Source organism: Cladophialophora bantiana, assembly GCF_000835475.1.
Source record: "Cladophialophora bantiana CBS 173.52 unplaced genomic scaffold supercont1.9, whole genome shotgun sequence".
NCBI lineage: Eukaryota > Fungi > Ascomycota > Eurotiomycetes > Chaetothyriales > Herpotrichiellaceae > Cladophialophora > Cladophialophora bantiana.
In genome coordinates, this window is record NW_015971583.1 from 1,509,647 (window position 1) to 1,536,987 (window position 27,341).

Sequence of the window (27,341 nt, forward strand, 5' to 3'; positions counted from 1 at the left end):
GCCAGAGAACGCTTCCCGCAAGCAGACCAGAGGAAACGGGCCCGTGGGATGTGTCATTTCGCGGCCTCTCCATGCACCGGATGAGTTCGCTGTAGCCAGATCACAGCGTTCACGCTGTTCTCGCGAACGAGAGGGGACGGAAAATGGACTTCATATCAAAAGAAGCCTCTGGTCATTAGAGCCGAGCCCCGTTTATCCTTGAGTTACCTGTGAAGGATAACAGAGCGACCAACCTTGCGAACAACGCTGCCTATGATGGAGGACATCGACAACGGCTTCGCGCGTCAGAGGCACGACAAAAACGTTAAGTTAACTCGTTCAGCAGCAAGGAGAAAGGAAGAGAGGTCAGCACATCGGCTAATTTCTCCGCCTTAGGCCCCCTGTGGCATGACCTTTGCGAGCAGGATATCCGCCAGAGGGTGATCGTTTCAGACAGACAACGCCTCGTGATGTGTCATCTCACAAAACATGCTCTTCTCATATAGCTTGAGAACTTCAGAGTCAATTGTCAGAATCCCTGTGTTCTGCAATAACAGAAAACATCATACCTAAAAGGATACTCGATTTGTTAAGCCCGACCACTCAAATGGTCCATTTTCTGGTCAAAGCCTCACCCGAACATGTCGTCAAAGATCATGTCAAATAGAAATCATCACACAGGCAATTCATGCCAGTTCCTCGGTCGGGCCAGGCTCACGACCTTGACTGAAGAATATCCTTGCCGGCTTCTCCATTTCGTTCTCAATCGAATATCGATTGCCTGCGAGTTCGCCACAAAGGTCAGCCTGTCAAGTCCAATCCTCTAGTCGGTCAATGTGCAGACTCACCTCTGGGAACCTGCCAAAAGCCTCCCTTCCCAATGCTGAATCGAGTCGTGCTTCCCGTTTCCTCGCCACCCTCGGGACCCACAGTCACAGTGACCCTCCCTTTCACAACAAAAAAACTCATGTGCATATGTCGACTGTTCTTTGGTCGTTTCACTCCTCCAGGCGGCAAATCAACGAGCCCCGTGCCGAAGAAACTTGTCGACAGCAGCTTTGCATACCGGAAAGTGGGTCCACCATGTCTCGAGCCTCCAGCCTCGCGTGTCTGGATCGCAGCTGGCGCGTGCGCAATTTCAACTTCCTCCTCCTGTTCCGTAGGCGCTTGTTCTTCGTTGTCCCAAATCGAGACATTGCCACGGAGAGTACCGGTACCGGTCTCCCATGGTTCGGCATCTGGGTCTTCAGGAATCTCATCCATGTCGAAATCTGATGACGAGTCTGAATCTTCCACTGATTTCTGCCGTGCCTTCCCCATGGCCTTGACCTTTCCATTCCTCTTTTTAGTCTTCGATTTCTTCTTTCCAATGTTCGGCTCGATCTCCTCGGTCCGCACAATTTCCTTAATGCTATTCAACGGAAATCGGGCCCCGTCTGCTAAGCTCCGACCGTGGGGGCTGGCGCCATAAACGCATCGCTCATTCCGCCAATACGCCAAGGGCTTTACGGTGACTCGGCCGCTTCTCGTGCGGCTAACATTGTCGTCGGTGGGGGTTTCTCGGCGCAAAATGTAGAGTGATCTCGGTGGACCAGGCCTTGCTTTTACCCTCTCGACAATCTCCTCAAGTTCTTTTTGCTGCTGCGATGACAATTTCAGACTCATCTTCTTATTTTTCAGAGGTTGATTATTTGCCTTGAGGCCCGTGTTGTTTGAGCTTGAATGAAGTGGCGAGGTATCTTTTTGGGTGGGAATCGGGAGCGGTGATAATGCATTCGCATCCTCTTCCAAAAGTTCCGATTTTCGTTTCTTTCTCGAATGAAGTGGTGTCGTGTCTTTCTGAGTGCCGATTCGTAGTGGTGATAGTGCATTGTCATCGTCTTCGAAAACATCTGATTTTCGTTTCTTTCTTGAATTGGCTCGGTTCCGCGTCACTTCAGATACAGGTTGATTAGGCTCCTGATCTTGGTCCGCTTCTTCACCATCAAATTCGACATCAGGATCATCAAACTCCGTTGAAGCCTGTCTTTCTGCATTGGCTGCAGGGACTTCTGTTGTCTTGGCAGAAGGCACGAGACTGGCATCGTTTAGTACTGTCACAATTTCTTCAGTCATTCGGTCGGGGTCAGAGTCATCGTCCTCTGTGGAAGGGTAAACCTCGTTTTCTATTCGCTGCATTGCAAGACTCGCTCTCCCTTTCGGAGTTTTAGATAAAAGAGGTGCCGTGATATCTCGAAGTGGTGGCCTCTGCGGACTCGGGCTGAAGTTTCTAGTTTGCAGATTTGGCAGAGTGCGAGTTGGTGTAGGCTCTGGAATGTTTTCGCTATCCCCAATGTCTTCATGCTGCAAGCCTTTTCTAGTGGAGAATATATTAACACCATTGCTCTTCCTTGCGGTACCACTAACACCGCTTTTTCTCGGCGACGAGGACCTGGCAGGGCGAATGGGCGTTGTGCGGCTCCTTCGGGGAGACGAGTGAACCTGACGAGGTGCAGAGCCTGAACCTGCGGTGGTGTTAGTATGATCGCAATGCAATGGCCGGTCCCCCTAGCGAATGCACGTACTTTTGTAACTCGACGCCTCCAGTGATTCGGCCAAGGAGCTGGGTCCCTCCACACTCTCCACAAGCATCACATTCTTCAACGGAGAGGGCTTGCGCGGGGATGAGAATATGCCCGAGATTTCCTCCATGCCGTTCGCGTCGAGTGGCCGGTAGTCGAGTGTTACTCCAGTACGTCTGCGCTCTGTAAGTAGATGGTCTCCGACTTCAGGGCGCATCCATTCTCACCTTCCCAGTTTACCGATGGCGGAATAATCCACGTTGCGGAGCTCGCGGCGAACCGCAGATCGAGAAGCCATGGTGGACAGGTTTGGAGTTTCAGAAGCCGGGTAATCTCCTATATAGTTGCGCAAAACATGCAAAGGGTGTCAAAGGCAACCGCGAAAACAGATAGGATCGTTCGTTGCAGGTGTTGAAATGGGGTGTTGTCGATTATCCGAATTAGGACTAGGTGGTAACGGTGGGAAGAGAGAATGTGATTGGCCGCTGGTATACTAGCACATATCGGGCAAGGCTGCTTTTTGGGACGCGCAGGGACGCGTCAAGACCCCTTGCCCTCGTTTTCGCTTTCGCTCTCGCGTGATCTGTACGAGGTACTCCGTATTCTCTTGCAGTTCAGCATATGATAGAAGGCCGGACAATCATGGAGGAAGAGAACATCGCGGCCTCAACAGTTTTCACGCCGCCGTCGGTACAGGATAACCATGAATCTCTCTTCTCGGGAAGATCCTATGCGCACTACAGCGACGTGCCCGAGGCAATCACCATCAGGACAGCCTCTTCGTCTGCATCTGGGACGCCGTGCGTTTTAGGGGTCGACGAGGCTGGACGCGGCCCTGTCATCGGCCCCATGGTTTATGGGGTATTCTATCTCCCTGTTGAAATCCAACAGTCTCTGCTCACCGAATCATATCATTTCGACGACTCCAAAGTGCTCACGCCAGCGGTGCGAGCAAGTCTCATGAAAGCAGTTTGCACTGCCGGTACGGATCTCTTCAAGTCATCAGGCTGGGCTGTCAAATCACTCAGCGCTCGTGACATCGGCGCCGGTATGATGAAGAATGGCGGCTCGTACAATCTTAATGCCCAAGCCATGGATGCCACGGTCGAGTTAATCCGAGGAGTTCTACAGCAGGGCGTCAACGTGACAGAGATCTACGTCGATACCATTGGCAAACCTGCAGTCTATCAGAAAAAGCTCGAGCTAATCTTCCCGACCATCAACATCACCGTCGAAAAGAAGGCCGACAGTCTCTTTCCTTGCGTGAGTGCAGCAAGTGTCGTGGCCAAGGTCACTCGAGATGTCAGTTGTGAGGCCCTTCTAGAGGCATATACTCAACAGCAGCCAATGGCGGTCGAGGATGCATCGGTAACGTGGGGCTCTGGGTATCCTTCTGATGCAAGGTGTGTTGCTTGGCTCAAATCCGCTATTGACCCTGTTTGGGGTTTTGGAAACGAATGCCGATTCAGCTGGGGAACCGTTAAAGATATGCTCGAACAAAGAGGTGGCCCAGCAACGAAGACCGAGTGGCCAGACCAAGGCGAAGACGAGAACGTGAAACTCTCGCATTACTTCAGTGCCGATGGGACGTCAGGGCCTAAGACTGAGATAGACGAATTGCGGACATGGTTCGGAACGAGTGTTGGTCAGGAAGCATTTTGAAGCAGACCGGAGGCCTCTTGCGGCAAGCACAACAGCATTGTCTCTTTGCATCCATCTATTCCCAGATCTTTGTGCTTCACTACTCCGAAAGCAAGACTGGAACGGTCCAAAGGGGTAGCGCCGCACGAAATGCCAGAAACGGACAACACCAGAGTCCCGATCACAGCTTCGCCCTTACCCAAAGTCCCTTCATGGCCCCCTCATGGCCAGGCAGATTAGCGGGTCCATCATAAATATCCCTCTCTACAGCCCTGGTATTGATATGCACCGGTCCCAGATCGGCCACCCTCGCAGCGCCCAACAACCGCGCCGCTGTGGCAGTCTCGTCCCTGAGTATTTCGAATACTCTCTCAACTCCCTCGATCCCACCGGCACCCAGTCCAAAGAGGGCGGCGCGACCAATACCAACGGCCTTCGCACCCAGAGCCAATGCCTTGACCACATCCGTACCTCTCTTAATCCCACCATCAACGACAACATCAATCTTGCTGAACACCTCGGGGCAGTATTTCCTGATCTCTAACAGGGTATGCACAGACGGCGGCGCCGTATCCGCAGCTCTGCCACCATGGTTCGACAAAATAATGCCCTTGACCTGGGGCGCATGCTGTGCAGCGATATACGCGTCCTCGTGACATTGCAGACCTTTGAGAATGATGGGCTTGTTGGTGTGCTTCTTCAACCAAGGCAGCGTTTCCGTCCAGGTCAACGTCGGATCCGTGCCAAAGAACAGACTTTGTCCAATGCCCCCGCCGCCCTTCAACTCCGCACCCCCAGCGTCCTTGATGGCCTGGCTCGTATCCTCGACTATAAACTTTCCGCGTTCATCATGCTCTCTTTTCCCAGGCACTGGGGCGTCGAGGGTGAGACATATAAACTTGATCGCATCCAACTTGTTAATTCTAGCCAACATATCCTCACTCTTCTTCCGTTCGGTCTGCACATACAACTGCCAGCCAAACACTTGGTCCGGGCCAGCATCCTTTACGATCTGCTCGGGGGTCATACTCGCATTGTTGGAGATCATCTGCATGGCACCAAATTTCTTGCATGCCTGTGCGATCCCCCATTCGCCGTCCGGGTGAGCCAAGCGAGCCATGGCGGCGGGTGAGACAAAGATGGGCAGGTCCAGTTGATACCCGAGAAATGTAGTGCGGAGATCACAGTCCTGACAGTTTACGAACACACGCGGCCGAAGCAGGATTTGGCGATAGACGGTGTTGTTCAGCTGCTTGCTCATCAGGTCGTCGGCTGCGGAGTAATAGTAGGCCCAGCCCTTTCTGGACAGTTTCTTGGTAGCAGCGGCCTCGATCTCATCGAGATTCAGCATAGCCTGCAACGGCATCTCGACTTCAGCCCCTATGTCCGGCGATGGTCCAACATCTTGCGCCCGCTTGACCGGTCCCGGCATGCTTTTGGGGTCAATGGGACCCAGGCGAGCGGATTCGGGGAGGTTTTCCTCCAGTGTGCCCGGAGGGTGGATGGGGTCATACTCTTCCGTGGCATCCTTGCCGGCGAGTTTGAGGATTATCTGGGCTCCACCGGGGTGGGAGGGCAGGAAGTTTGTGACATCCCACACGTTGCCGTAGAGGACGACCCAGCACGAGTCTTTGGTCGTGTGCTTTTGCACTAAAGGCACGCAACGCCGTAGTTAGTCTTCTGCAGAGCGACGGCAAGTATGCAGTTGTACGTAAGGAGTTGGTATTCCGCAAGGAAGGTAACACGGCACATATGTACTCACCCTCCGCATAGTCTATGAGCTTCGACATGGTAAATGCCAGCTATTGCAGTTATACGAGCTGCCGTAATCCTAATCGTACCCGGTGAACAACTTGAACACCCACGCAAATCAACAACCGCAAAACAAGCTGCGCCGGGAGAAGAGAGATTCTTGCAGCACAAGCAGAGGAAAATGAACCGGGAGTATTATAGAAAAGCAGGGGGTGGGTGAGTGAGTCAGTGAGTGAAAGTTGGGTCGAGACGCCCCGTCGAGCGTCGAGACAGCACGCCACAGCACAGGACGCCGAGAGGAGGAAGGATGATTGTTCTTCAACCGACCAGACAAAAAAATATTTCGAAATCTAGAAATTGTCCGCTGGGAGCGAGGAGAGGGATCGGAGACGGAGACAAGCTTCGCGAGCAGGTACAGCAGCCTTCCACCGCCATGATTAGCAGAAGCCGACCCGACGATTCTGTGGCCCGTTGCTTGCTGTTCGCTGCTTGCTGTTTGCTGCTTGCAGCCTCTGCTGCTGCTGTCGCCGTTGGCGGACTTCTCCCTCGTTGAGCTGGCGTGCTGGGTCAAAGCGTCAGAGCTAACTCGTCCACGAGAGCTAGGTTCCCCAACGGCAGACCTAAAAGGAGCAATTGTCGGCGTTTGATCTGCCGAGAGGTAATCAGTATCGGATGATTGGGGAATGGAGATGAGAGCCAGAGTGGTGGGGGATGGCAGACCGTGCTTTACTCGGTGGGCTTCGGATAGAAATGCGACGCGTCCCGCGTCTGCGGTGCACGAAAACTGGGGAAACACGGCAAAGGGAAAATGATACCTACCTCACTACCTATGGTGGCTATGCTACGAGTCCAAGACTACGGCACCAGCATCAATAACCACCCTTGCCATTCACTCATAACGCCTGTTACCATAGAACTTGCGACAATATAACATCTCAGCATGATTAATCCTTGATCTTTCACGGTCTCAGCGCATACAACGACAACCTCCCAAAACGCCGTTTACTCCTTCTCCTCGTCGTCACTGGCCCGCCTCAATTTGACCCTCAAATGGCCCTTCGTCGTAACTACAAAGTTGTCCTTCCACTCCATGTCCCGCTCCGTGGTCTCAAACGCTTCCAGGTCAAACTTTCTAAACACATACCCCAGGTTCAGATGCAACTCGGCATATGCGAGGTTGACGCCAATGCATGATCTGGCGATCAGGCGGGTTTCGAGTTGTTGACCGTCCGGTCCGAGCCAGCGGTCTGGGCGGAACTCGTTCGGAGACGGGAAATACGCTGGGTCGTAGTGGTGGCAGTAACAGACACTGGTGATTCCGACCTGATTACGGCGAGTTGAGAAATGTTAGAATGTGCCCACATCAAGCAACCGCGGGATCGGATCACTGAAGATCCGCCTCTCGGTCATGCGAATGGGATGAGCTGCCTACTCCTGCAGGAATCTGTTGCTGGCACAACACAGCGCCGCCTTCAGGCACTACTCGGCACATGCTGTGTGTGAAAACATATTAGTTGGAGGATTTCTCTCGCGCGCACACGTCACCTCCGAGCCTCACCCCCCAGGAATTCCCATGCTCATCCTCAAAGCCTCCTTGACTACGGCACGCTGTACCAAAACATCAGCGCAAGGGCCCTCTGAACTGGCTTGTCGCTCTTGACTCACAAGGTAGGGCAGACTTTCAAGAATGCTCGAGCTGACCAACCGTTCACCGTGCGGCTCCGGAATCGCTCCCTTCAACTCCTCGCGCGGCTTTTCAAGGCTCTCCTTGTTGTTGATCAGAACCCAGGTAGCTGTGGTGAGTGCATGCGCTGTCGTGTCCGTTCCGGCACCGTGAAAGGTGAATGCATCGGCTGTCAGCTGCTTGAGGGTTGGCGTGAACTCTCTCTTCTCACTGGGTCTAGCCCATGCATCGAAGACGGTGGAGAACGAGCTGCCTGAACCTCCTTCTCGCAGGATTTCCTTCACTTTGATGCCGCACTGCTAAGATATCCAAGGTCAGCAAGCGCGACAAGAGCCGAGAGATGGACAGAGGCTTCTTGAGTCTTACCTCCGTAATCCAGTTCGTCGCCGCCAATGTCGGCATAAACTTCTCCGTCTGCTCCTTGGTGAGTTTCTGCAGCTGTCTCGTCAACCATCCCATAAAATTGGGGAAATACATGGCCCACTGCGTAAATTCGAAGAACTCCTCCAAATCCACCAGCGTCGGGGACTGGAAGCCTTCGGCATCGAGAGTTTCAAATCCTTTATCCGCAAACATGTAGCTCGTCACCACGTCGCTGGTCAAACTACGGCAGCCCCTGCTCAGGTCAACGACCGTGCCGGTGGAGGATGCCGCCTCAAGCGCCGAGAGGAATTTCTTGATTCGGTCGTGAATCAGTGGTTCCAGCCGGATGATGGCAGCTTTGGCGAAACACGGTTGATATGCATCTCGCCATAGTTTGGCGGCCTTGGGATCCAGAACGTTGAAGAATCCGTCTGCTGCTTCTTGATTGTAGTTGTCCCGGTAGCAAGCATAGCGAGTCCCGATCTTGAAGACCCTTCAGCACCGTCCGTTCAGCCCGTACACCGGCGAACTGGAGTCAATCCTCACTCATTGTATGTCGCCATGTCGAAGATGTGCAGTTGGTCCGGAGTGATTTCGGACGATGGGACTATATTTCTTGTGTAAAGCATGAAACTGCTTGATGTACGACGTTGAAGACCTCAAGTCAAACGAAGCCTGATAGAGCGACGAGATGCCTGCCAGCTTGGGCCCAGGGAACTTTGCAAGCGGATGCAATGTGATTCGATAGCCGGCGCGTACAATGACGAAGGGACACAAAAGCCCGACAGCTAGACCAAAGAAGAAAGGCATCACCGCCATCTTGAGCTATCACTTGGGGCAATAAGGCAAGGCAACTGATATGTGAGGCAGAAAACCGAACAACGCAATATACAGCTAGACGATGAAGACCCTGTAGAGTGGTGTCGGTTTGAATTTGTAGTGGTTGGCGATCGGGTTGAATAACTCCATCTGAGAGCGAGACAGTGCATGACAGATACATACCTATATAGACATATTGGATGGCTTACAGCGCCGAACGAGGACCTGCAGATCATGACAGGCGATATTCCAGGACTTCAGTCAATCCCGTAGCAGTCGTGGCACAGAAAAGGGTGAAAAGAGCTCCGGGGAAACGACCTATGCGATCTGATCACCCGACCGCCGGCTGCGCCGGCGTCCCTAGTAGAGATCGGAGGTACTACAGTACGAGCAAGGTAAGTCCCCTGGAACTTTGTCCAGGGAGATACCGAGTGGACGGAGAAAGCAGTGACGCTGACGAAAAGTCAATGCGGGGCCGAGAGTGGAAGCCAAATACTCCGAAGATCTATGTTTCAGGTCTATAATGCTATTATATGAAGTCTTTAGCCCCCTTTTATCCATCATTAACCGGCTTTGATGGTGGTGGTGACACATCTATTTTGCTTTCTGCTGTTCGGTTCTCTCCGTTTATTGGAACCGTCTGCCCAGCATAGTCTTCAACAGTCGGCGGCTGCTTCTGCTGCAGCCCGTCCTTCTCTGACGTCGTCTGCATCTTCTCATCTACCGATGCCGTTGCTGCTGCCGCTATCCTCGCCTGCTCTTTCTCTTCTGGTCGCTGCAGGCCCCGGTCTTTGATGAACACGCAGAGCGCTAGACAGAAGCCAATCATTGGGGCAGAAACAATGAAGACCGTTCGAATAGCTGCCATGTACGCGTTTCTGACTACAGCTTCGTCAGCACCGCTCAAATTTGGGAGAGCGAAGGTGTCATGCGCGTAGCGGGCGAGTTGAGGTGGGAGGTGTTTCCGGAGAGAGCTTTGCAAGACTTGTGCCGAGATTGAGAGTCCGACTGCACCCCCCGAACTTCGAAGGAAATTTCGATTAGACACGACCGCCGCCCGTTGCGCTTTTGAGCAGTGTGCTTGCAAGGCGATCAGTACGGGTTGGAAGATGCAGCCAGCGCCAATACCAGAGATCGAGAGCATGACGGCGATAGCTGCAGGGTGCGTTGTGCGTGTGAAGCTGCAGATGAGTCCAGCCCCAAGCGTCCAAATGACGAATCCCGTCCAGATCACGACCCCGTAACGCCGGTACCGAGAGATGAAGATGCCGGAGAGCGTGCTGACGACAGATTGTGGGACGTTGATGGTGACAAGGAAAGCAGCCGAGATCGTTGTATCCCATCCTCGAACATTTTGAAGATATAATGGAATATAATAGAGATTCGAGTAGTACACCATTCCGAAAAAGAAGTTCTGGGTCAAGATTGCCGCGACTGGAGCATTGGTATACATGCTCAGTGGCATCATAGGTAGACTTGCGACCTTCCACTCGATGATAAGGAAGGCCAGGAACGACAGACCACCAATGACAAACATGGAAACGACCATTGGCGAGGACCACTGAAAGTATGAGCCACCGCCAGAAAGCGGGATCAGGATCAGCACAATAGCAATGGTAGCAGTGATGATGCCTCCCCAGTCAATGAGCTTGAATTGCTGCCTCGCACTTCCCTTGGGCATGGTCGAGGGGAGATAGAACCACCCAATGGCACCGGCAATGGCACCACAAGGAGCGAGGAACCAGAAGAATGCTCGCCATGTCTGATGCAGCGCAAATGCAGCGGAAATCAGCGGACCTACTGCATTGCCACCGCCGATACCAGCACCCAAGAAGCCCTGCCACCTCCCTCGCTGCTCCAGCGTCACGATATCAGAGATGATCATCATGGTCAAGGAATTGATACCAGCGCCTGCAATACCACCGAGTGCACGGAAGAAGTAGAAGCTCGACGCATCCGGGGCCACTCCGCACAAGATATCTGCCAACACCAACATACCTACCGAGAAAAGGAACACTGGTTTCCTTCCATAAATGTCTGAAAAGCGGGCGTATATAATCTGGCTAGAAGTGTTGGAGATCAGGGACGATGTCCCTGCCCACGAGATGGTGTCTGTTGCCTTGAAATCTCGCCCGACCGTCGGAAGGATGGTTCCGATGCCGTTTTGGTCAGCATAGCAGATGAAGAGTGCCGAGGCCAGGGCCGAGAAGACAATAAAGAGTTGTTTCGTCCCAAGAAGGTTTGTTTGGTCGTGAAGAGCCGATTCCGCAGCGCGTTGGCGAAGGGCCGCTGCTGAGGGCATGTTCGGAGAGGAGCAGACCAAGTCAGCTCATACTCGATAGTGTGCTACGTATTCGGAGAGGGAACCCCTATAATACTGTCGTACATGAAATATAAGAGAACATGTTCAGGGAGAGAAAAACGCCGGGGAAGAATTGGAATTGAAGGACCACAACAGTCGCGTGCCGTTTGCCGATTGTGGAGGGCAAAAAGGAATCCATCATGACGGAGATTCGCCGATGTCGTCAGCGATATCGGCTGTTGCAGCGACACGTCTGTCCAGGGGGAGGCTGGATCCTGAAATGTTCTGCGAGTTTGGATAGACAGTTCCTTGAAAGTCACAATGGGGAATGGGGCGGTAGGCTGAGGGATGAAATCTGGGCACCGAGCACTTCAAATACACGAAAGACGGAGCGACTGAAGCAGGTTGAAGCTGTGCACCACGATACCACTGTTTATGGGCTTAAAAGTTTTACTTTCCCTGTACGGAGTCTTGTGCCGATGTATGAGGCTTTGTTCTTGTATCAGGTACCCAGGTACCCAGCTCGCCAGGTATCCAGGTATCAGTGAGGTGCGACCTACTCGGTCTTCAACACTTGATGGTCGTCACTCGAACTCGACCTCGACACCAAAATCGTCCTCCAGGGCAAGCTCCATCGCCCGAAATAACTCGGCCTCATCACCCTCTTCTTGTTCACCGTCCCCCAAGCCTTCTTTTTCTCCATCTTCATTGGTACCTTTCGTCTTTGTCGCCTGGTTGGACTCTTGATCTTTTCCATCTTCAAGCCCTTTCCCAGCCATCGCGCCCCGTACAGCCAGACGATCCGCAGCAATGTTTCCTGGGTTGTCCATATGGCCCTTGACCCAGACAAAATATGTGACTTTGCCAAGCTGCTCCCTCTCTTCCATTCTCTCTCGGATATCTACCACCAAATCCTTATTCTCCACAGGTTTCCCTTTGGCGTTGACCCAGCCGTTTTTCTTCCAATTCCGATACCAATTCGTCACACAATCAATGGCATACTTGCTGTCCGTGTAGATAGTCACTTCTCTGTGCCGGGGAGCGATGTCCAATGCTCGTAAGATGGCTGTCAGTTCGGCCCGTTGGTTGGTCTGTTTGCTGCCTTTGAGCGCCTCGGAGACATTTCTATAACGCCAATTCGTTAGCCTTTCTTTTTCTTGTGCCTTTTCCTCGTCATCCTCTCCGGCTGCCTGCCGTTTCTTGGTTGGTCCATCGCCGTAGTCACCCTGACGAGCCGCCCAGTCCATAGTATAAATAAGCTGCTGCTTTCTGGAGGTCGTGTAACGAGCGGGTTTGGATTTGGACTTGGACTTGGACTTGGACTTGGACTTAGGTTTGGAGGATGGAGGGTTGGCATACTTTGGGTCTTGAGGGCCAAAAAACACTCCTACGCCTGCCCTAGCTCCTGCCTGACCATTTTTGAGGCTCGACCCGTCGGTGTAGATGCGAAGCATCCCTGGGGAGTCCTTCTGTCTAGCCATCATTTTGGTTTTGTTCTTCTCTTCCTCGGTCCGATTGATGATGGTGCCATCCGGCCCCAACTTGATATTTGGATCATATCCATCCTCAGCCCCGGGTGGCAGAGGACCTTGACCGATTGCATAAGGCTTCCCCTCCTTGTCTTTCGGAGAATATGTTCCATTCATTTGCAAACCTGGCGCTGAACTGCGGACTATTAACCGGCGTATTTCCTCTTCTGGGGTGACGCTGTGTCCGGAGTCAAGGCCATTGGCCTTCCCACCAGCAGCCACAAAGGCTTCTGCTTCTGCTCGGGTATTGAACTTCTTGTGCCTGGGTTTCCTGATACCCCGGATCTGCGCCTGAGCCTGTATCCAGTCGGTGTACACCCCCGGGACTCTTCCATTTTGGACGGCGTAGAACTTTTGCACTCCAGAGGCGTTGGTGTTTGGGAGAGCTCTGCCGTCCATAAATGCTTGGGCCTCTTGAAGAGTTTGAAACGCCTTAACTGTGACCACGTCAATATGGAATGAAAACATCGCACCACACCCGATTCTACATACACACAGCACCCTTGTGTCCCTTCACTTGGCCCAGACAATCTGTCCATGTTTCATAGATACCAGGTGTCTTCCCCTGCCTCACGGCGTAAAACTTCCGCTCGGCTGCTCTTTTCCTCTTGACTCCGGCCGCGTTATTCTCGTTGGCCAAGCTCGGACTGAAACGTTGAGCATCAGTGGCTTGGCCGGGAAGAGAAGGCTGTGCCATGACTGTCCGACGGCGAGAAGAGGGGAGGACCCGACTGCACAGCCTAAATCGAGGCAGGTTGACGTATCGAGCAAGCGCAGAGAAAAGTCGTCAAAGTGGTACTAAGGACGAGAAACCAGGTCAAAGACGGGCACTAAGCATCTGGGTTGGTTTTCAGGGCGCGCTCGAACAGGAGTCAATGGCCGTCAATGAGTCACGTCTTTCTCTGGACAAAAAGGGTTCGATGTGATGAAATGATGAGAGACCTGACGATTGAGAGTGTAGAGAGGAGTCGGGGACTAAAAACCGGTGGGACACTGCCTTTGCGTGAAGTTGGGATGTAGCTAGGAGGAAGGGAGGGGTGGCGGCAAGGGGCAGAAGGGGAGATGGTCCTGGTGTGACCTTCGTCCTCATAGGCGGGGAAAGAGGGCTGGCTGTGACAGGCACCAGCCTGGTTTCTTCGATCAAATTAGGAGCAGGGTGCGTGTGATTTTTGGCTCGACATTGGAGGGTTGGCAAGCTGGCATGCAAGCACCCAGCAAGCCCGCAAAGCGTGAAGGGGGTGGTGAAGGTGGAGTGTCGATGTGGGAGGGGGTGCAACACTGCACACAGCGCAGGCGGGAGATATGCGTCTCCGTTTCAACTATACCTGCTTTTTGTCTAGGCAAACAAGCATCGGGTTCTATGAACACTCCAACGCATGGCGAATGTAGACGGCGAAAACAACCATTTCCCCGCTTCTATTTTTCAGCCTGGTTCATCTATGTCTTAGTCTGAGTGCACTGGCTCTCTAACAGTGCAAAGACAAGCGCTCTCTCAGCTATCCAGGCGAGGATATCAACCCGACAAGCGCCACCTCTCCGTTCAAGTCTTCTTTACCTCCTCACTTACCTCCACTCCCTCAGAATGCTTCGGGTCCTCTAGCTCGCTTGCGGGGCTATCTAGCTGCGCTCCAGCCTCTTTTGGCTGCCCCAACGTCCCCATCGAAGGCGATTGCCTGGTCGGCGAGTCCTCAATAATGTGGACCGGTCGAGCAGGTTCCTGTGCGCTCTCTAGATCCATGGTGGTCGATCTTGTCGTGTTTCCTTGCCCGATCATAAACGCTGCGGGAACTGGGCGGCGATCCGGATTCCTGTTGCCATTGACTTTCCTCTGCCGCAATTGACTCGTTGATCTGCGATGATGCGATGGCCCCAAGTGAATATCTGGCTCGTCATCCTCTCTGTCACTACTGAGAGCTTGAGACATAGTCCGCGGGAGATGATAACCAAGTTTGCCCAGCGGGATTGAGAGCCCATGAACGACAATACTGCATATCGCCAAAAACCAAATGACCACCCTCATGATTTCTTCGAGACGGACTGCGTCTTCACGCACCCTACCGTCGACGGTGACTTGTCGGAGAAAATCAATGCTGACATAGAGATAGAATATGGCCGACACTCCAATAGGCCCAAAAAACCCTACGAACGCGGCTTGCTGAAATTCCTCGATCTGGTGAATCTTTTTGTGCATCGCAAACACAATGGGGACCCGGCGGAAGAGCAGAATGAGAATTCCTAGCGGAATGAGTCGATAGATCGGGATGACATGGTTTGATCGGAAGGACGCCCAGGGGCAGATGGCGCCGAACCAGAGGAAGACCGAGATGTTGAGTAACATATCAATCGTAGGTTGGAGAGAGTCGTCTTGGGTTTCGAGCCGGAACCTGCGGAGAGTTTTAACGAAAGTCACTTGGAGGTTTCTGTCACACCCACCAGTCGTCCCAAGTAAACACATTCCCAGCAATAAAGCAAGCCAGGACGTCATCCGAGCCAACCATGCCGCAAGTCCCTGTTATGAAGAGAGCAAGCGTGATGGCAAAGACGAGAAAACTCTCCCTGTCCACAAACTTCCTCTCCTCGGCAAAGTGCAAAAGTTCTTTTGCAAGCCAGCCCACAACGGCACCATAGACAATACTCAGCAAAATAGTATATCCCCACGTCTCCCCGAACCAATATCCCATCGCCTTGGATGCTCCTCCGGGCTGACCAGCGCCTCCCTGTTGAGTGTACTTGATGAGATAGAGAGCGAGGAACAAGAAAGGGTATCCGAGTCCATCGTTGGCGCCCGACTCTGCAATGATAATCTTCTGCAACGGTTTGGGAATGTTCTTGTCTGCGAATTTTCCCTTGACGATCGAGTTCGACAGCACAGGATCAGTGGGTGTGACACATGCTCCGATGGCAAGGGCGTGAAGGAAACTCAGATGCGGGACCATGGCCCATACAAGCAGGCTTGCACACACCCACATGCCACACATTCCGGGACCGAGGAGAAGGGCCAGAGACTTCCATTCCGTGTAGAGGTACCTGCTGGGCAGTTGGACGCCTGCAAGGACAAGTTGGACGCCCAAAACGAGGCGCGTGAAGTAGAGCGTGATGTAGTCGAGGCTCTCTTCTGAGCCAGCGGCGTATTCGAGGGGTTTGATCAGACCAGTGGCATTGGGGGAAAAGATGATTCCAGCTACCAGAGAAATCACTGTTTGAATGTCAGACTTTGGTCAATTTGGAAGGGTCCCTCAGACAGCGCAAATCATGTACATACACGCTTCTGAGAGATAGAATTGCTCTTTGAACAAGTAACTGACGAGTCCAAAGAGGGTGATGAATCCTCCCAGCACGGCGCACACAATGTTGAAGTTTGTGAGCGACAAGGTCGGCATGGCTGGACGAGATGGCAGAGGTTGTTAGGACTGAGTTTCCCAGAACAACGACTCACGATAAGACTTCTTCTATACCTCTGGCCACAAGATGTGTGTTCTCGTCCCTTTTCTCAGATATGCTTGCCGGTAGTGTTCTTATCAGCCAAGGAGGAGTCGTGGTCAACGAGCCAGCCAACACGTCCTCCGTGCTAGGGGAATGAGATGGGCTCAATCAATGCCTCTCAAGTACAGCGTCTGGCTTTGCTGATGCCTGTCGCTTCGTCCCTTTGTTTGACAGTTGTCGTGAAATCGTAATAGTATTATACCGGACGACCAACCAACGGGCACCTCCTCAGCAAGTGTTATTGGACCATCAGGCTCATGGTCCGATGAAGGATACACGTGGAGTAGATTGGGCGCTGTCTCATGCGGGCGAGAGATGTAACCATGTGAACCGCGAGACCGGTATTGTTTCAGTGACGACGGGCCAAGCAAAACGCAGAGACAAGAAATGGAAAAAATGAAAAGGATTGCAATTTCGAGACAAGCTTCGATGGCAGAGTCTTAATAAATGTCACCCAGCGGTGCCCAGCAGAAGGGATAGAGCGGATGGTGGCACCAGGGCACCAGTGGGTCGGATCAACGGCAAGACACGCGCGTTCTCATCAGCAGCTCTTATCAGCAATCACTGACTCCAGTCTGTCGCCGAGCCTGGCAAGACTGCTGGGCCATCTGACGATTACTCGATGACCGGATTGACTGGCACATTGGCACCGTGGGTTACTCACCACGGGTACAGACCATCCACACTTGTGGCAGATATCGAAAAAAAAAGTTCGTGACGCTAGAACACCAAGACACCAAAGGGGTTCCAAAGAGTCTTTGCCGATGACCAAGAGCACAGGGACCCATTCCCATTGGCGAACCCTCTGGAGCTGCAGGATTGTTCAGAGTTAGTTTGTCCCGTCTTCCCGGAGACACGAGAATTAGAGCGAGCCGCGGAGAGAGAGGCGAGAAGCATTCGCAGCAGTTTAGGATGCCTTAATCCAGTAAGTCCAGCAAAAGCGCTCGTCTATTAGCAGCTCCACTGGTTGTCTCTGCTTCCAGAACTGCCCGATAGAGTTGCGATGACACACTGTGTAAGCATCCCCCCTTCATGGCCGACAGCCCCATGTCATATTCCCCAAGGCCACCGCTAAGTTGTAAGACATATCCGTCGCCCGCTATTGTACGTATCAACAAACGCTGTTGCTTCGTTTCCCAAAACCTGATCACTAGTCCACCCAGGAATTCATGCGAATCATCATATCCGGACGATATTGCCAATAACCATCTTGCCTGCCAAAATTCAAAACAAGTATTAGTCCAGTCGTAGCAAACATCTGGGTGAGACGATCCAGGAAGAGAGAAGGTCGCGCAGTTCCGCCATATCCCCAAACTCTGTAGGTTCTATATAAACATATGCGAGGAGCTCCGGGAGAATAAGATTTGGGCATGGCAAAATGCGGATTGGGGTATCATATTTGGGAGTGCAAAGGTAGCGACAAAATATCAGGCTTGTGGGTCAATAGCTCGCCTCATCCGGTAGTCTGGCTCATATACAAATTCATCCCTGGCAGGGTCCCATCGATATGCCTTGAATTCCACGCCGTATGGCCTCTGCAGGTCCACGTCAGTGATGAGTATACCTCTCGTGCAAAAACCTGTCTTACCGGTTCGAGCATATATGCAACACCCAACGGAACATCCAGGTCACTGATATCCTCTTGCTTTAGACCCATGAAATAGGCCAGGAGAACTCGACAGATACTTCGATGGCCGATAATTAGGACATGGTCTGTCATTCTCTCAATTTCGAGGATGACTTTTCCCAGCCGGTTGATGATGTCCAGATAGCCTTCTCCGCCGGGGCCTGGGTACCGGTACTGGAGCTTGTCTCGCTTTCGAAGCTCATATTCGTGGGCGAACTTATCTCGGATTTCCGTATAGGTCATGCCTTCCATCGATCCTGCGTTTAGTTCGTCCAGCATCCGCATCTGCTTGATATCGTAGTCCTCGTCGTTGAAAAACTGGCTGGTCTCGATACTCCGTTTGAGCATACTTGTCCACACGCAGAAATTCCGCTCTTGGAGAGTCTGCGCGGTATATTCCGGATTCGGCGGTGTCGTATCGCCCGGAAGCGGTGGGAAATGAGTATTCGCTTGCTTTTCTGCCTGGTAGTCTTCCCATGCCTTCCATTGGACCCCAATAAATTTGGCAAGGGCCTGAGCATATCTCACTCCGTCGGGACTCAACGAGCTGTCACCACCGATCTTACCATTGACGTTGTCCATCGATTCGCCATGTCGAGTGATCCAGATTTGTCGTGGTGCCAGATTGAAATTCATCAGGTAGGTGACGGTTTGAATAGAGAGGAAGCCCTTGACTTGATGTGTCACCATTTTCCGCCCCACGTCGATCATAGAGCAATACGCCATGTTGTGTTCCTCTTCGAACTCGTCTAGTTTCTGGTATGACTTTTCATACTGTTGGACACGTTGCTGGAAATCCTTGAAAGCAGCGACCGGGTCCTTGCCCTTGTAATCGGGACCGGACAGTTTGAGTCGCATATTTGCTTCCAGCAGGTTTTTATCCTGGCATCGAGACTCGACAAAGAGGATATTGATGTTCTCGTCGCGCTCCCGGATGTGCCTGACCAGTGACAGACGGCGCTCTCGCGTATGATTTGTCGCATCCAAGATTCCCACCGATCCACCGTCTTCTAGCACGTATTTCAAGAGCTCATCTAAGGCTGCATGCGCCACCTGTTCTCGCAATTGCTTTGCCCTGATGTTGTTTGGGTCGAAGAATTGTGCAGACTGATCCATGGGTTCGGGGGCAGACATAGGAATGGCGTCTTGCTTATCTTCCCCAGATTTGGAGGGGCCGTTCATTTGTAGCGGACTTATGGGAGAAGTGACCTCGCCATTAATGAGAATCTTAGTCTCGACAGCAGGCGGCGGGAGCAGTTCAGCATGATCAACGATGCTCTGGGGCCCGAGGGTGGTGGAGCTCATTCGACGCACAGATTCCCGGAGCGCGGCAGTCGTTCGGTCGGGTATGAGTTGACCAACACCAGCAGCCACTCTTCGGCGGTCTCCAACATTGAATATTCTGGTTGGGTGCTGTAACCAGTTCAAGTAGCGAGCGATCTTCTTGACGATATAGCTCTTCCCTCTTGCGGGCAACCCGACCATAATAATAATGAGCTTGGCAGCAACATCTCTTTCTGATATTTGACCATTCGGAGAGACTTTGGATCGAGTCAGCCCGGGAATATCGAGGGTGGTAGCACGGATTTTGGGGGTTGCGGACCCCGACACGTTTGAGCTGCTTCGGGCATGTCTGGCCAAGTCAGCACTTCTGGTTATCGCTTCTCAGGACTCTCGTTCTGCTTACATCTGCGGACTTGTGGGCGCACTGGGAGCAGGAGTGTCGGTCAAAGCTCTGCCCAAGGCGTTTGTTGGTTGCGGTGGCAGTTTGTGTGCGGAGATGTTGGATGCAGATCTGCCAAAGGAGGTTTTTGGAGGGGGCATCAGACTGGAGTGGTATGCGACATGATTAAGGGATTCGGCCTCATGTGTAGACGCAGAGGCATTCGTCATGATTGCAACTCGAGCCAGGTCGGAAAACTGTTCGGTGAAGCGACGATTTAAAATGGCCGCTGGGACAAGATCTGGGGAATTCGCAGCCAAGGGAGGCGAGTTCTGCCTCGACCCTTCTAGCAGAGACATTCAGTATCGATACCAGCAAACCAAACACACTAGAAGTTGTCTGAGGAAGGGAGGACAAGGGAATAAAAGAGGGAAGGAAGAAGTATTTAAACAGCAAGTGGTGAAAAATCTGACATGTTGTGACAGGTCCTCAAGTAGGACAGTTTTTGACTCAAACCAGACACGGGAGCGGGAAGGGGACCTGCATAGTATGTACGAGGTAGTAGGTAGTAGGTACAGACATACCTTGATGGGAGCAGAGCAGGAGCTCCTGCTCTATTAGTATTCACTTGCGCCTGTAGTTCACCTAGTGACCTCTCTGCCGGGCTCAAATGGCCAAACGCAGGGAGGGCGGAAGTGACGTCTGCGTTCTTAGGGGGACAGATAACCTTGCAGCAGAGCTACCAAGTTACCAGGGCGTGCTCAAACGGGACACATCCAACCGGTGACAATGATGCTGACAACAACGACGACGACGACGCTGACGACTTCTATTGCACGTGGGAAATAAAATTCCACTGTTATCACTCTCTGATAAAATCTCTCACCCAGCACGAACCCCGGAAGCTGAGGCGGCGCGAGTATGTACCAAGTACATAGGGTACGTCCAGTCTCCAGAGTACGGAGTTCGAGCGCGACTCACGGTCCTAGGCACTCAAATGTCACGCCAACCGCCACCCGCTCCCTTCCTGATTCCTTCGCAAGCTTTCCCCAGCCCTAATAGACTAGCACTAGCGCCTAATGTCGGATTCTGGAGCCGGGCTAGCTCCTGTATCGCCCGTTATTAACCCGGGCAATCAATACTCAGTACTCATGTACCTACCTCGTAATTTGTCGCTGGGAAGGCTGAATCAGAAAGGCGAGCCTTGCTTGGCTCGCAAAAGACCTACCCAGCTGACTTCGCCTCGCTAATTAGGCCGATCTGAGGACCAACAGGAGCTAGTGAGGCCCTTCTCCAAGACCATTCCCACTGGCTCCAAGACGCTTAGCCTGCTCCTTTCCGGTATCCGGGTTTGTGGGCACGAGTGCGCCAAACTTGGGGTTATGGTTCGGGGCCCGAAGACAAAGGAGAACAGGAGGACGACCTGTTTCTCCCAAGGTGCAACACAGTGATAATACCGCAGCAGGAATCCAGACAAGCTGCATGCCCTCTGCCGGAACGCGGACAGAAAGACGCATTCATCATGATGCGCAAGCAACCAGACAGGCAAACCCCCAACGCCTTGCTATCTCAAAAGGAGACCACTAAGATGGTGGCGCAGACGAGTCTTGACCCTCTCTCGCCTCCTTTTCTTTCTGCAAGCGGCTCAATGTGGCCCGAAGCAGAATATCCCGTCGACTCGGGCCACTCTCGCTCTCAGCACCGCCATCCTGCGACCCTCCCAACACATAGCTCCCTCCCGTCCAGCCCCCATGATCCGCATGCTCAGCATCCTCGTACGTATCGTTAGGATTGTAAAATTCCTCGTTCGACAACCGATGTCCGCCATGCATTGTGTCATTGCGCTCCACCTCCTGCTCGATTTGTTTGGTGAGGTCCCAGAAATTCCGGTCGTGCTCTCCCCAGACGTTGTGCGACAGTTCGTGGCAAAGAGTTTTGCGGATCACTTTGTAGTCTCTGTATCCATCGTATGCATCCGTTCGCAGCCTCAGCTCAATCACTTCACCCCGGTTGCGGTTCAAGCCCAATGTCTTCGATTCGTGGGTCGTGTGTTCGGCGGGATTCATTTCTGTAAGAAGCCCGACGCTGAACTTGTGCTTGCGCATCGTCGCTTTAATGCCCGGATCGTTCGCCAGTCGCTGCAAAAACCGTCTGCTCTTTTCTGGGTTCGGCAAATACGGTAGAGGCTCGATGGCGTGGAAGGTGTAGGTGCTTTCTTCCTGGATTTTCTTGAAATCGCGGACCTTGTTTGCCTTGGCTGGTCTGAAGCTGCTCGGACGCGACACTCTTCGGCTTGCCGCACCCATGTCTTCCATCTTCTTGACCTCAGTATTGGGCGTGCCGACCAGCTTTATTCGCGTACTTGCTGTCAGAAATTCGCTCAGTCTGCGGTCGGAGAAAGGATGCTTGACGAAACCCGGTTTGGGGAGGAAGAAGAGTGATACTCGCTCCACGTCAGCACCAATCCTCTTAGCGCATCTCGTCGCCAGACCACTAATGGTTTCGTCCGGAATATCCTCAAACTCGAGGCTCTCATCTCGATATTGGATCTTCATCGAGGGTAGCGGCGCTTCCTGTCCGACTCGTGGGGACAATTGATGGGCCAATTGTATGGAATATGGGCACAATATAGATAGGAAAGACGAAATAATAAGACTAACAGAAGACCATAGGCACTCAGTTGCTGAAGATTCTTCGCTCTTCGAACTGATACTTGAACATTAATCAGCGGGTAACCAAAGCGCAGGCGCCTCACTGGATGACGCCACGAGGTGACCCAGCAAGGCTGCCTCGCCGCCTCGCTGGCAATATTGGCCACGCTGACTCGGACCGAGCCGCAGTTCATGCCGTCTCGGTAAAGAGGCGCGAACTGAAGATCAAGCTGCACTATGAAGACAGCCGACTCGTCTGGTCAGTCAAAATGTGGCAGTATTTTGATAAAATGGACACTTGAGCACATGTTTGACCCGTTCTTGTAAATATGTCCAAGGCTAGACTAGATAATATTTCAAGTGTCCTGTCCACCCTCGTTCCGAATGCACTTCTCATTAGACTCAACCGCTTATCTGGAGTTTTTTAATGGCGGGCAATTCTCTAAGGACGCTCTCCTGTGTATTGTTAACTGATTTGGTTGCGTTCCCGAGTACAGAGGTTGTTGTACCTTTTCCCAGTATGACCAGCCTGCTTTGTTCCCCTCGCAGCTTATATACACCAGCACTGTGGCCCTGAAGCAACTTTCTATATTGCTATCATGATCTAATGCCCATTAATTTCTGCAACAGGCGTGCTTCCGGTACCTTGCAGATGTGAAGTCGGAGCAGCTTGTACCGATCCATTCCCGTTTGCATGACAGCATTCACCGTTCGCTTCTCTTCCGACCTCCACGCTAGCAACGTTCTTGTGACCCGGGACATCTAGGGCCGGGTTTCTCTCGAAAAAGTCCGCTGGACGCAAGTGAACCTGGTGAATTTCCACAGGCATCACGGGCCAATCTTCCACACGGGGATTGTGTGTAAGACCAAAGACGTTCCAGACAACAACATCCTCATTCTCCACATCGTCGTTGCGCGCCGCCATGTCCGCCACACCGCCCACTTCGAGCTGCGACTGGTTTGTGAACTCTCCCGCTGCAAATAATTCATTGTCCCGGTATTTGGTCACCCACACGTGGTGATGGGCGTAGGCTGCACGCTTGGCGGCGATCGACTCTGGGTCTGCGAGGATTAACTGGGACGGAGTGGGAATGAACTTGTATGAAACTGGTCGTTGGGAGACAGGGTTGACCTTGTTCGGGTTGGTCATTTTGATGGTCAGGTTTGTGAAAGGAGAGGCGTGGATGGATGTTGATTTGGTGACAGGCTTGCGGACGATTTCGTACCCGTTGCCATGCGGGTTCGTCTTCGGGTTCATGGGAATAGGTAGGGATTCTTCAGTGAGAATGGTGTTTGAATGGCCATCGATCGCGGGATCGATTCGGACGGCAAAAATGTGCTGGTGGTTTTGGGCAAGGGCGCCAGGAGATACGACATTGCCATAAGGGCTAACTTTGCCAGGGTCAATGTTGACCACCGAGACAATTCCGGTGGCGCGAGTCTCGATCGTGATGCTGCAACAGAATATAAGCACTCAGTGACAGCCACCGGGGCTTCTCAAACTTACCCTCCAGCTTGATCGAACTTGTAGGCAAAGATGTACTCGTAATTTGCTAGTGTAATGATGAACTGAACAACCAATTCTCTCAATCGGGTCACCACAGCTCGGTTGGTTCTGAAGTTGGTGTGCTTCCAACCAATTCCGTTGTCTTGCTCATGGACACAGACGACGTTCTTTGACACCGAGGGTTTGCCTTCTGTGTCAACCAGCATTGCATCAATGTATTTGATGACACCCAGACAGTCGCAACCAAGGGCAAGATTGTTCGCAGCTCTACCTGCACCGGCGTCGCCAAAGTCGAAAGCCTGCTTCCGTTGGAATGGAGGGCGAGGGTCGCCATACGGAACGGTCATCTCGGACAAACTCAAGCGGTAGAGCACACTCCGACCGTCGTAGTGGATATCGTGAAGAACGGCGCACTCACGAGGAGTGAATCTGGACCATTGCAGTCAGCAACGAACATCCACACGAGCGAAGAGGACCGCATACCCAACTCGAAACCTCCATTTCTGCCATTCGATCAGAGAGTCGTCACTGACGGTGAATGATGGGCCTTCCGGCTGAATCACGTTCAAGGGCTTCAGGTCTTTGCGGAGAGGAGTATCCAGCAACTCTGGGACGTATTCGGCAGCTTTACAATGTTCAAGGACTTTTTTGCCGGCTGTGTCATAGTTGAGGCCGTCCTCGGTGCCACCAGTGGCTAGACGGTCGATCCGAATGATTTCCTGTTTGTAAGTGTCCATCACTGGAATAATGGGCAAAGGGAATCCATAATGGTTGCTATCTGGGTTGCCGTTTCGTAGTTTAGCGAAGCATAGACCTTGGGTATATCTGGGTTATCTGTTAACGTCTGGATAATACAGTAGTGGGTAGATGCATACCTTGGGGCGACCTCTCCAACATCCGGACCGCCGTAAGGCCATGGGTCAATAGCCACCTCGAACTTCTCATCAAGGTTGAGCTCTTTAACTGCGTTCTTGAACATCTCTGATTCCATGCACACGTCATTGAACTGCTTAAATTCGTCCAAGGTCAGAGATTGCTGGGAAGTCGGAGGCACCCGCCTGTGCTCGACTTCCCTGCCTGAGGCAACATCGATCACTGATTCCATGTACTCGTGGCGTCGATCCTCAAACACGACGTCATACTGGACACGAGCCTGGCGAGGAGGCCGGGGAGTGTCAGACGAGAGAGTACCGGCATGCTCAGCGGCGAGGAACTTAATCAGCTCGGCTTTAGCTGGTTCAGCAGTGAAAATGTTGCGGAACACGATGGCAGCCTGGCGAGCGTTGAGGACTGCTTGTCGGGCAACGTTGACTTCATCGGCGCTCAACTGATCCAGAGGATGTTTGTATGTCACCTTGGGGACGGTGTGGCCGTTTGTGGCGGCCATTGTCTTGTCGGCTGCCCCTACGACGGGCAAGATGACAAAGCGGGAGAGAACAGGGAAGGATAAATGAATCGAAGGGAGAGGAGATGAAAAGCCTCAAGTCAGCCTGAGTAGCTAGAGGGAAGAGAGGTTCAATAAAAGCAGACAGGATGATGCTGATATTCGGAGTTGTCCTTCAAGGTTCAAACAGCCTGACCTCAGGATCGGTGAAGTTACTTGCCATCTATGAGTTTCTCCGCCACAAACGGGCGGGTGGGCAGGTACCGAGGTGATAAGATCCCGACGAAAGGGCGATGTTTACTTTACGATATGAATGTCATAAAACAGGATTGCCTGTGTTCTTGACGTGCTTGTCGTTGGAGGAGCAAAAGCGGGATGAATTCAAACTCAACCTTTCCAAGGACTTCGAGCCAATCAGGCGGCGGACTTCGGCTACACATACTGGATTGGGGTTAAGCAGTCGACATATCTTCACTACTTTCGACCACCCTAGGACTGCCCAAGGACTGCCCAAATGCCTAGATGCCTGCACGAATATCAAATGACCCGTTTTTACCCAGCGCCCTCCGTGCCTCTCGACTCCTGGAGTCGCCTCGTCGAGTTTTAACAGATTCTAGATTTGTCTCGCTGTTTTCCTTGGCCAGAGGAAAATTAAGCACTGTTTGGTACGAATGTAAATATGCGGGGCTCTATTGATGTCTTCCGATGGGGTCCCTATTGCCAACCACTCCCTGACTTATCCAACCAGATCTAATAACGCGGAGCCCACGGGACACCATCATGGAAACTCATCATCCTCATCTGTAGCCCAAAAAGCCTCGTCCAGCAAGTCCGCATGCTCTTCATCTACGGTTGCAAGTGCCTCTTTGGGCCTTTCAGCGTCTGTGACCGAAACTACACCCTGCATTGCAATCTCATACTGAATGGGGCAATCGGTGGGGCTCGCCCATGGAGCAAAGACAACTGAGAAGGTCCTATTTTTCTTCTTGTCTTTCCACGTATTTCCGCCCGCGTATTCCTGTCGTTCACCCTCCATCTTAAGGACAATGCGAGCAGAAATTTGGTTGGCCCATGCCAGTCCGAGCGCGGGTGTCTTTAATTGTTCCTGCATACTAGTCTTTCCTTTCTCGTCTCCCCACCCGGTGAAGAAGCGCTGTTGGTGATCAAGGCTCTGGGCCTCCTTACGCCGCTCCACTACCGCCGGTGCATGTATGCTTGGTAAGGCAGGAGAGGAAGTCATTGCCGGTGATGAAGACTGAGGTAGAGTTTTGTAATCATCGAAGCGGTCCGATACTTGATTGGTGACCACAACCGCGATGTTGTTTTCGATAGCGACTCGTCTTAGCATGTGCCCCAATTTGGCCAGCTCGAAGGCGCGGTCAGCGAGTTGAGCGGGCGTCCGGGTCTCATGTTCGGCTCGAAAGTTTGCGGCCACTGAATCTAGAACGATCAGGCCGATATTGAATCGCTGGACCGCAACAGGAAGCTGATACCGAAGGATGTGTTCTTGTGCCTCCAGGTCGTTGGTCACAATGGTATGCACACGATCAAGTGATGGTCCTTGGTCAGGCTTCAAGCCGTCGTACTCGGGATGGTGAAGAAGCATCTGGCTCAGCCGCTTGGTATGGAGCGGTCCTTCAGTTGAAACGTAGATTGACCCTTTTCCGAGCCCTTTGGGGGGCGGCAGTTGAACAGACAGCAACAGCCCCAGGACGAATTGAGTCTTTCCGACAGCACTCTCTCCGACCACCTCTGTGATGTGCCCTGGGTACAGGCCTCCATTTAATGCTTGATCTATGTTTGGATCCAAGGTCCTAACTTTCAACGGTAAGTCCATCTTTGTCCCCTTCGCTTGTGGTCTATCGTCTGCTGTCTCTTCTACATCCGGAGCTCTAATCTTGCGCTTCTTTCTTACTCCTTGCAGTATGTCGTGTTGCAGAGCCTGAATGACATCTTCCACCAATCTTTTAACGTCGGCCGAAGGAAGAGGGCATTTTCTTGCAATCTCTTTCGGATCTAGAGAGATTAGGTCGGTGACAGTAATGTCGTTTTTCTCTAGGGAATGGAGGAGATGCGTATAGGGTTTGAGGTCAAATTCAGGGAGGACTTCGAGGAGATCGGACATTGGGCCTGCGCAGGATCATAGAAGCGTGTCGATCGGGGTTGACAGCCATTGTCTACCCTCAAGCCGCGAATCCAAGAACGTTGTTGTGCACATGGAGTCCGAGCAGGAATTGATGTGTACCAGCAAGTGTGGACAAGGATGCAGATGTGTTCGGACCGAGCCTCTTTCGAGATCCGCCGTTTTGAAGCCAATGTGGAAGTTGTGTGTCTCGCTGGGACGGTCAATGGCAAGAAGCGTGTACCGAGGTGCTCGTAATATACGTATTGCAAAT

At 52.5% G+C, this 27,341-nt stretch overlaps 10 protein-coding genes across 10 annotated transcripts; 1 reads left to right on the plus strand and 9 right to left on the minus strand.

Annotated features, from left to right (window-relative positions):
* Window positions 1-665: 665 nt before the first annotated feature.
* Z519_06860 (uncharacterized protein) lies at window positions 666-2,838 on the minus strand (the record flags this gene model as incomplete). The annotated part of the gene is made up of 4 exons (XM_016764598.1): window positions 666-760; window positions 828-2,526; window positions 2,605-2,716; window positions 2,768-2,838. The coding sequence occupies 4 exons, from the start codon at window positions 2,836-2,838 to the stop codon at window positions 666-668; spliced, it is 1,977 nt and encodes a 658-aa protein (XP_016619680.1).
* A 344-nt stretch (window positions 2,839-3,182) lies between these two features.
* Window positions 3,183-4,202, plus strand: Z519_06861 (ribonuclease HII; the record flags this gene model as incomplete). The annotated part of the gene is made up of 1 exon (XM_016764599.1): window positions 3,183-4,202. One exon carries the CDS (start codon window positions 3,183-3,185, stop codon window positions 4,200-4,202), a length of 1,020 nt encoding a protein of 339 aa, XP_016619681.1.
* Window positions 4,203-4,362: 160 nt separating this feature from the next.
* On the minus strand, window positions 4,363-5,971 carry Z519_06862 (uncharacterized protein; the record flags this gene model as incomplete). The annotated part of the gene is made up of 2 exons (XM_016764600.1): window positions 4,363-5,831; window positions 5,944-5,971. 2 exons carry the CDS (start codon window positions 5,969-5,971, stop codon window positions 4,363-4,365), a joined length of 1,497 nt encoding a protein of 498 aa, XP_016619682.1.
* Window positions 5,972-6,935: 964 nt separating this feature from the next.
* Window positions 6,936-8,799, minus strand: Z519_06863 (uncharacterized protein; the record flags this gene model as incomplete). Its single annotated transcript, XM_016764601.1, has 6 exons — window positions 6,936-7,256; window positions 7,366-7,426; window positions 7,492-7,541; window positions 7,599-7,916; window positions 7,984-8,463; window positions 8,581-8,799. The coding sequence occupies 6 exons, from the start codon at window positions 8,797-8,799 to the stop codon at window positions 6,936-6,938; spliced, it is 1,449 nt and encodes a 482-aa protein (XP_016619683.1).
* A 553-nt stretch (window positions 8,800-9,352) lies between these two features.
* Z519_06864 (uncharacterized protein) lies at window positions 9,353-11,101 on the minus strand (the record flags this gene model as incomplete). The annotated part of the gene is made up of 1 exon (XM_016764602.1): window positions 9,353-11,101. One exon carries the CDS (start codon window positions 11,099-11,101, stop codon window positions 9,353-9,355), a length of 1,749 nt encoding a protein of 582 aa, XP_016619684.1.
* Window positions 11,102-14,170: 3,069 nt separating this feature from the next.
* Z519_06865 (uncharacterized protein) lies at window positions 14,171-16,010 on the minus strand (the record flags this gene model as incomplete). The annotated part of the gene is made up of 3 exons (XM_016764603.1): window positions 14,171-15,014; window positions 15,058-15,826; window positions 15,893-16,010. The coding sequence occupies 3 exons, from the start codon at window positions 16,008-16,010 to the stop codon at window positions 14,171-14,173; spliced, it is 1,731 nt and encodes a 576-aa protein (XP_016619685.1).
* Window positions 16,011-17,540: 1,530 nt separating this feature from the next.
* Window positions 17,541-19,633, minus strand: Z519_06866 (uncharacterized protein; the record flags this gene model as incomplete). The annotated part of the gene is made up of 3 exons (XM_016764604.1): window positions 17,541-17,648; window positions 17,702-19,373; window positions 19,428-19,633. The coding sequence occupies 3 exons, from the start codon at window positions 19,631-19,633 to the stop codon at window positions 17,541-17,543; spliced, it is 1,986 nt and encodes a 661-aa protein (XP_016619686.1).
* Window positions 19,634-20,986: 1,353 nt separating this feature from the next.
* On the minus strand, window positions 20,987-21,958 carry Z519_06867 (uncharacterized protein; the record flags this gene model as incomplete). Its single annotated transcript, XM_016764605.1, has 1 exon — window positions 20,987-21,958. One exon carries the CDS (start codon window positions 21,956-21,958, stop codon window positions 20,987-20,989), a length of 972 nt encoding a protein of 323 aa, XP_016619687.1.
* Window positions 21,959-22,658: 700 nt separating this feature from the next.
* Z519_06868 (uncharacterized protein) lies at window positions 22,659-24,948 on the minus strand (the record flags this gene model as incomplete). The annotated part of the gene is made up of 4 exons (XM_016764606.1): window positions 22,659-23,508; window positions 23,562-23,990; window positions 24,045-24,386; window positions 24,437-24,948. 4 exons carry the CDS (start codon window positions 24,946-24,948, stop codon window positions 22,659-22,661), a joined length of 2,133 nt encoding a protein of 710 aa, XP_016619688.1.
* A 775-nt stretch (window positions 24,949-25,723) lies between these two features.
* On the minus strand, window positions 25,724-27,070 carry Z519_06869 (uncharacterized protein; the record flags this gene model as incomplete). Its single annotated transcript, XM_016764607.1, has 1 exon — window positions 25,724-27,070. The coding sequence occupies one exon, from the start codon at window positions 27,068-27,070 to the stop codon at window positions 25,724-25,726; it is 1,347 nt and encodes a 448-aa protein (XP_016619689.1).
* Between the last annotated feature and the right edge of the window lie 271 nt (window positions 27,071-27,341).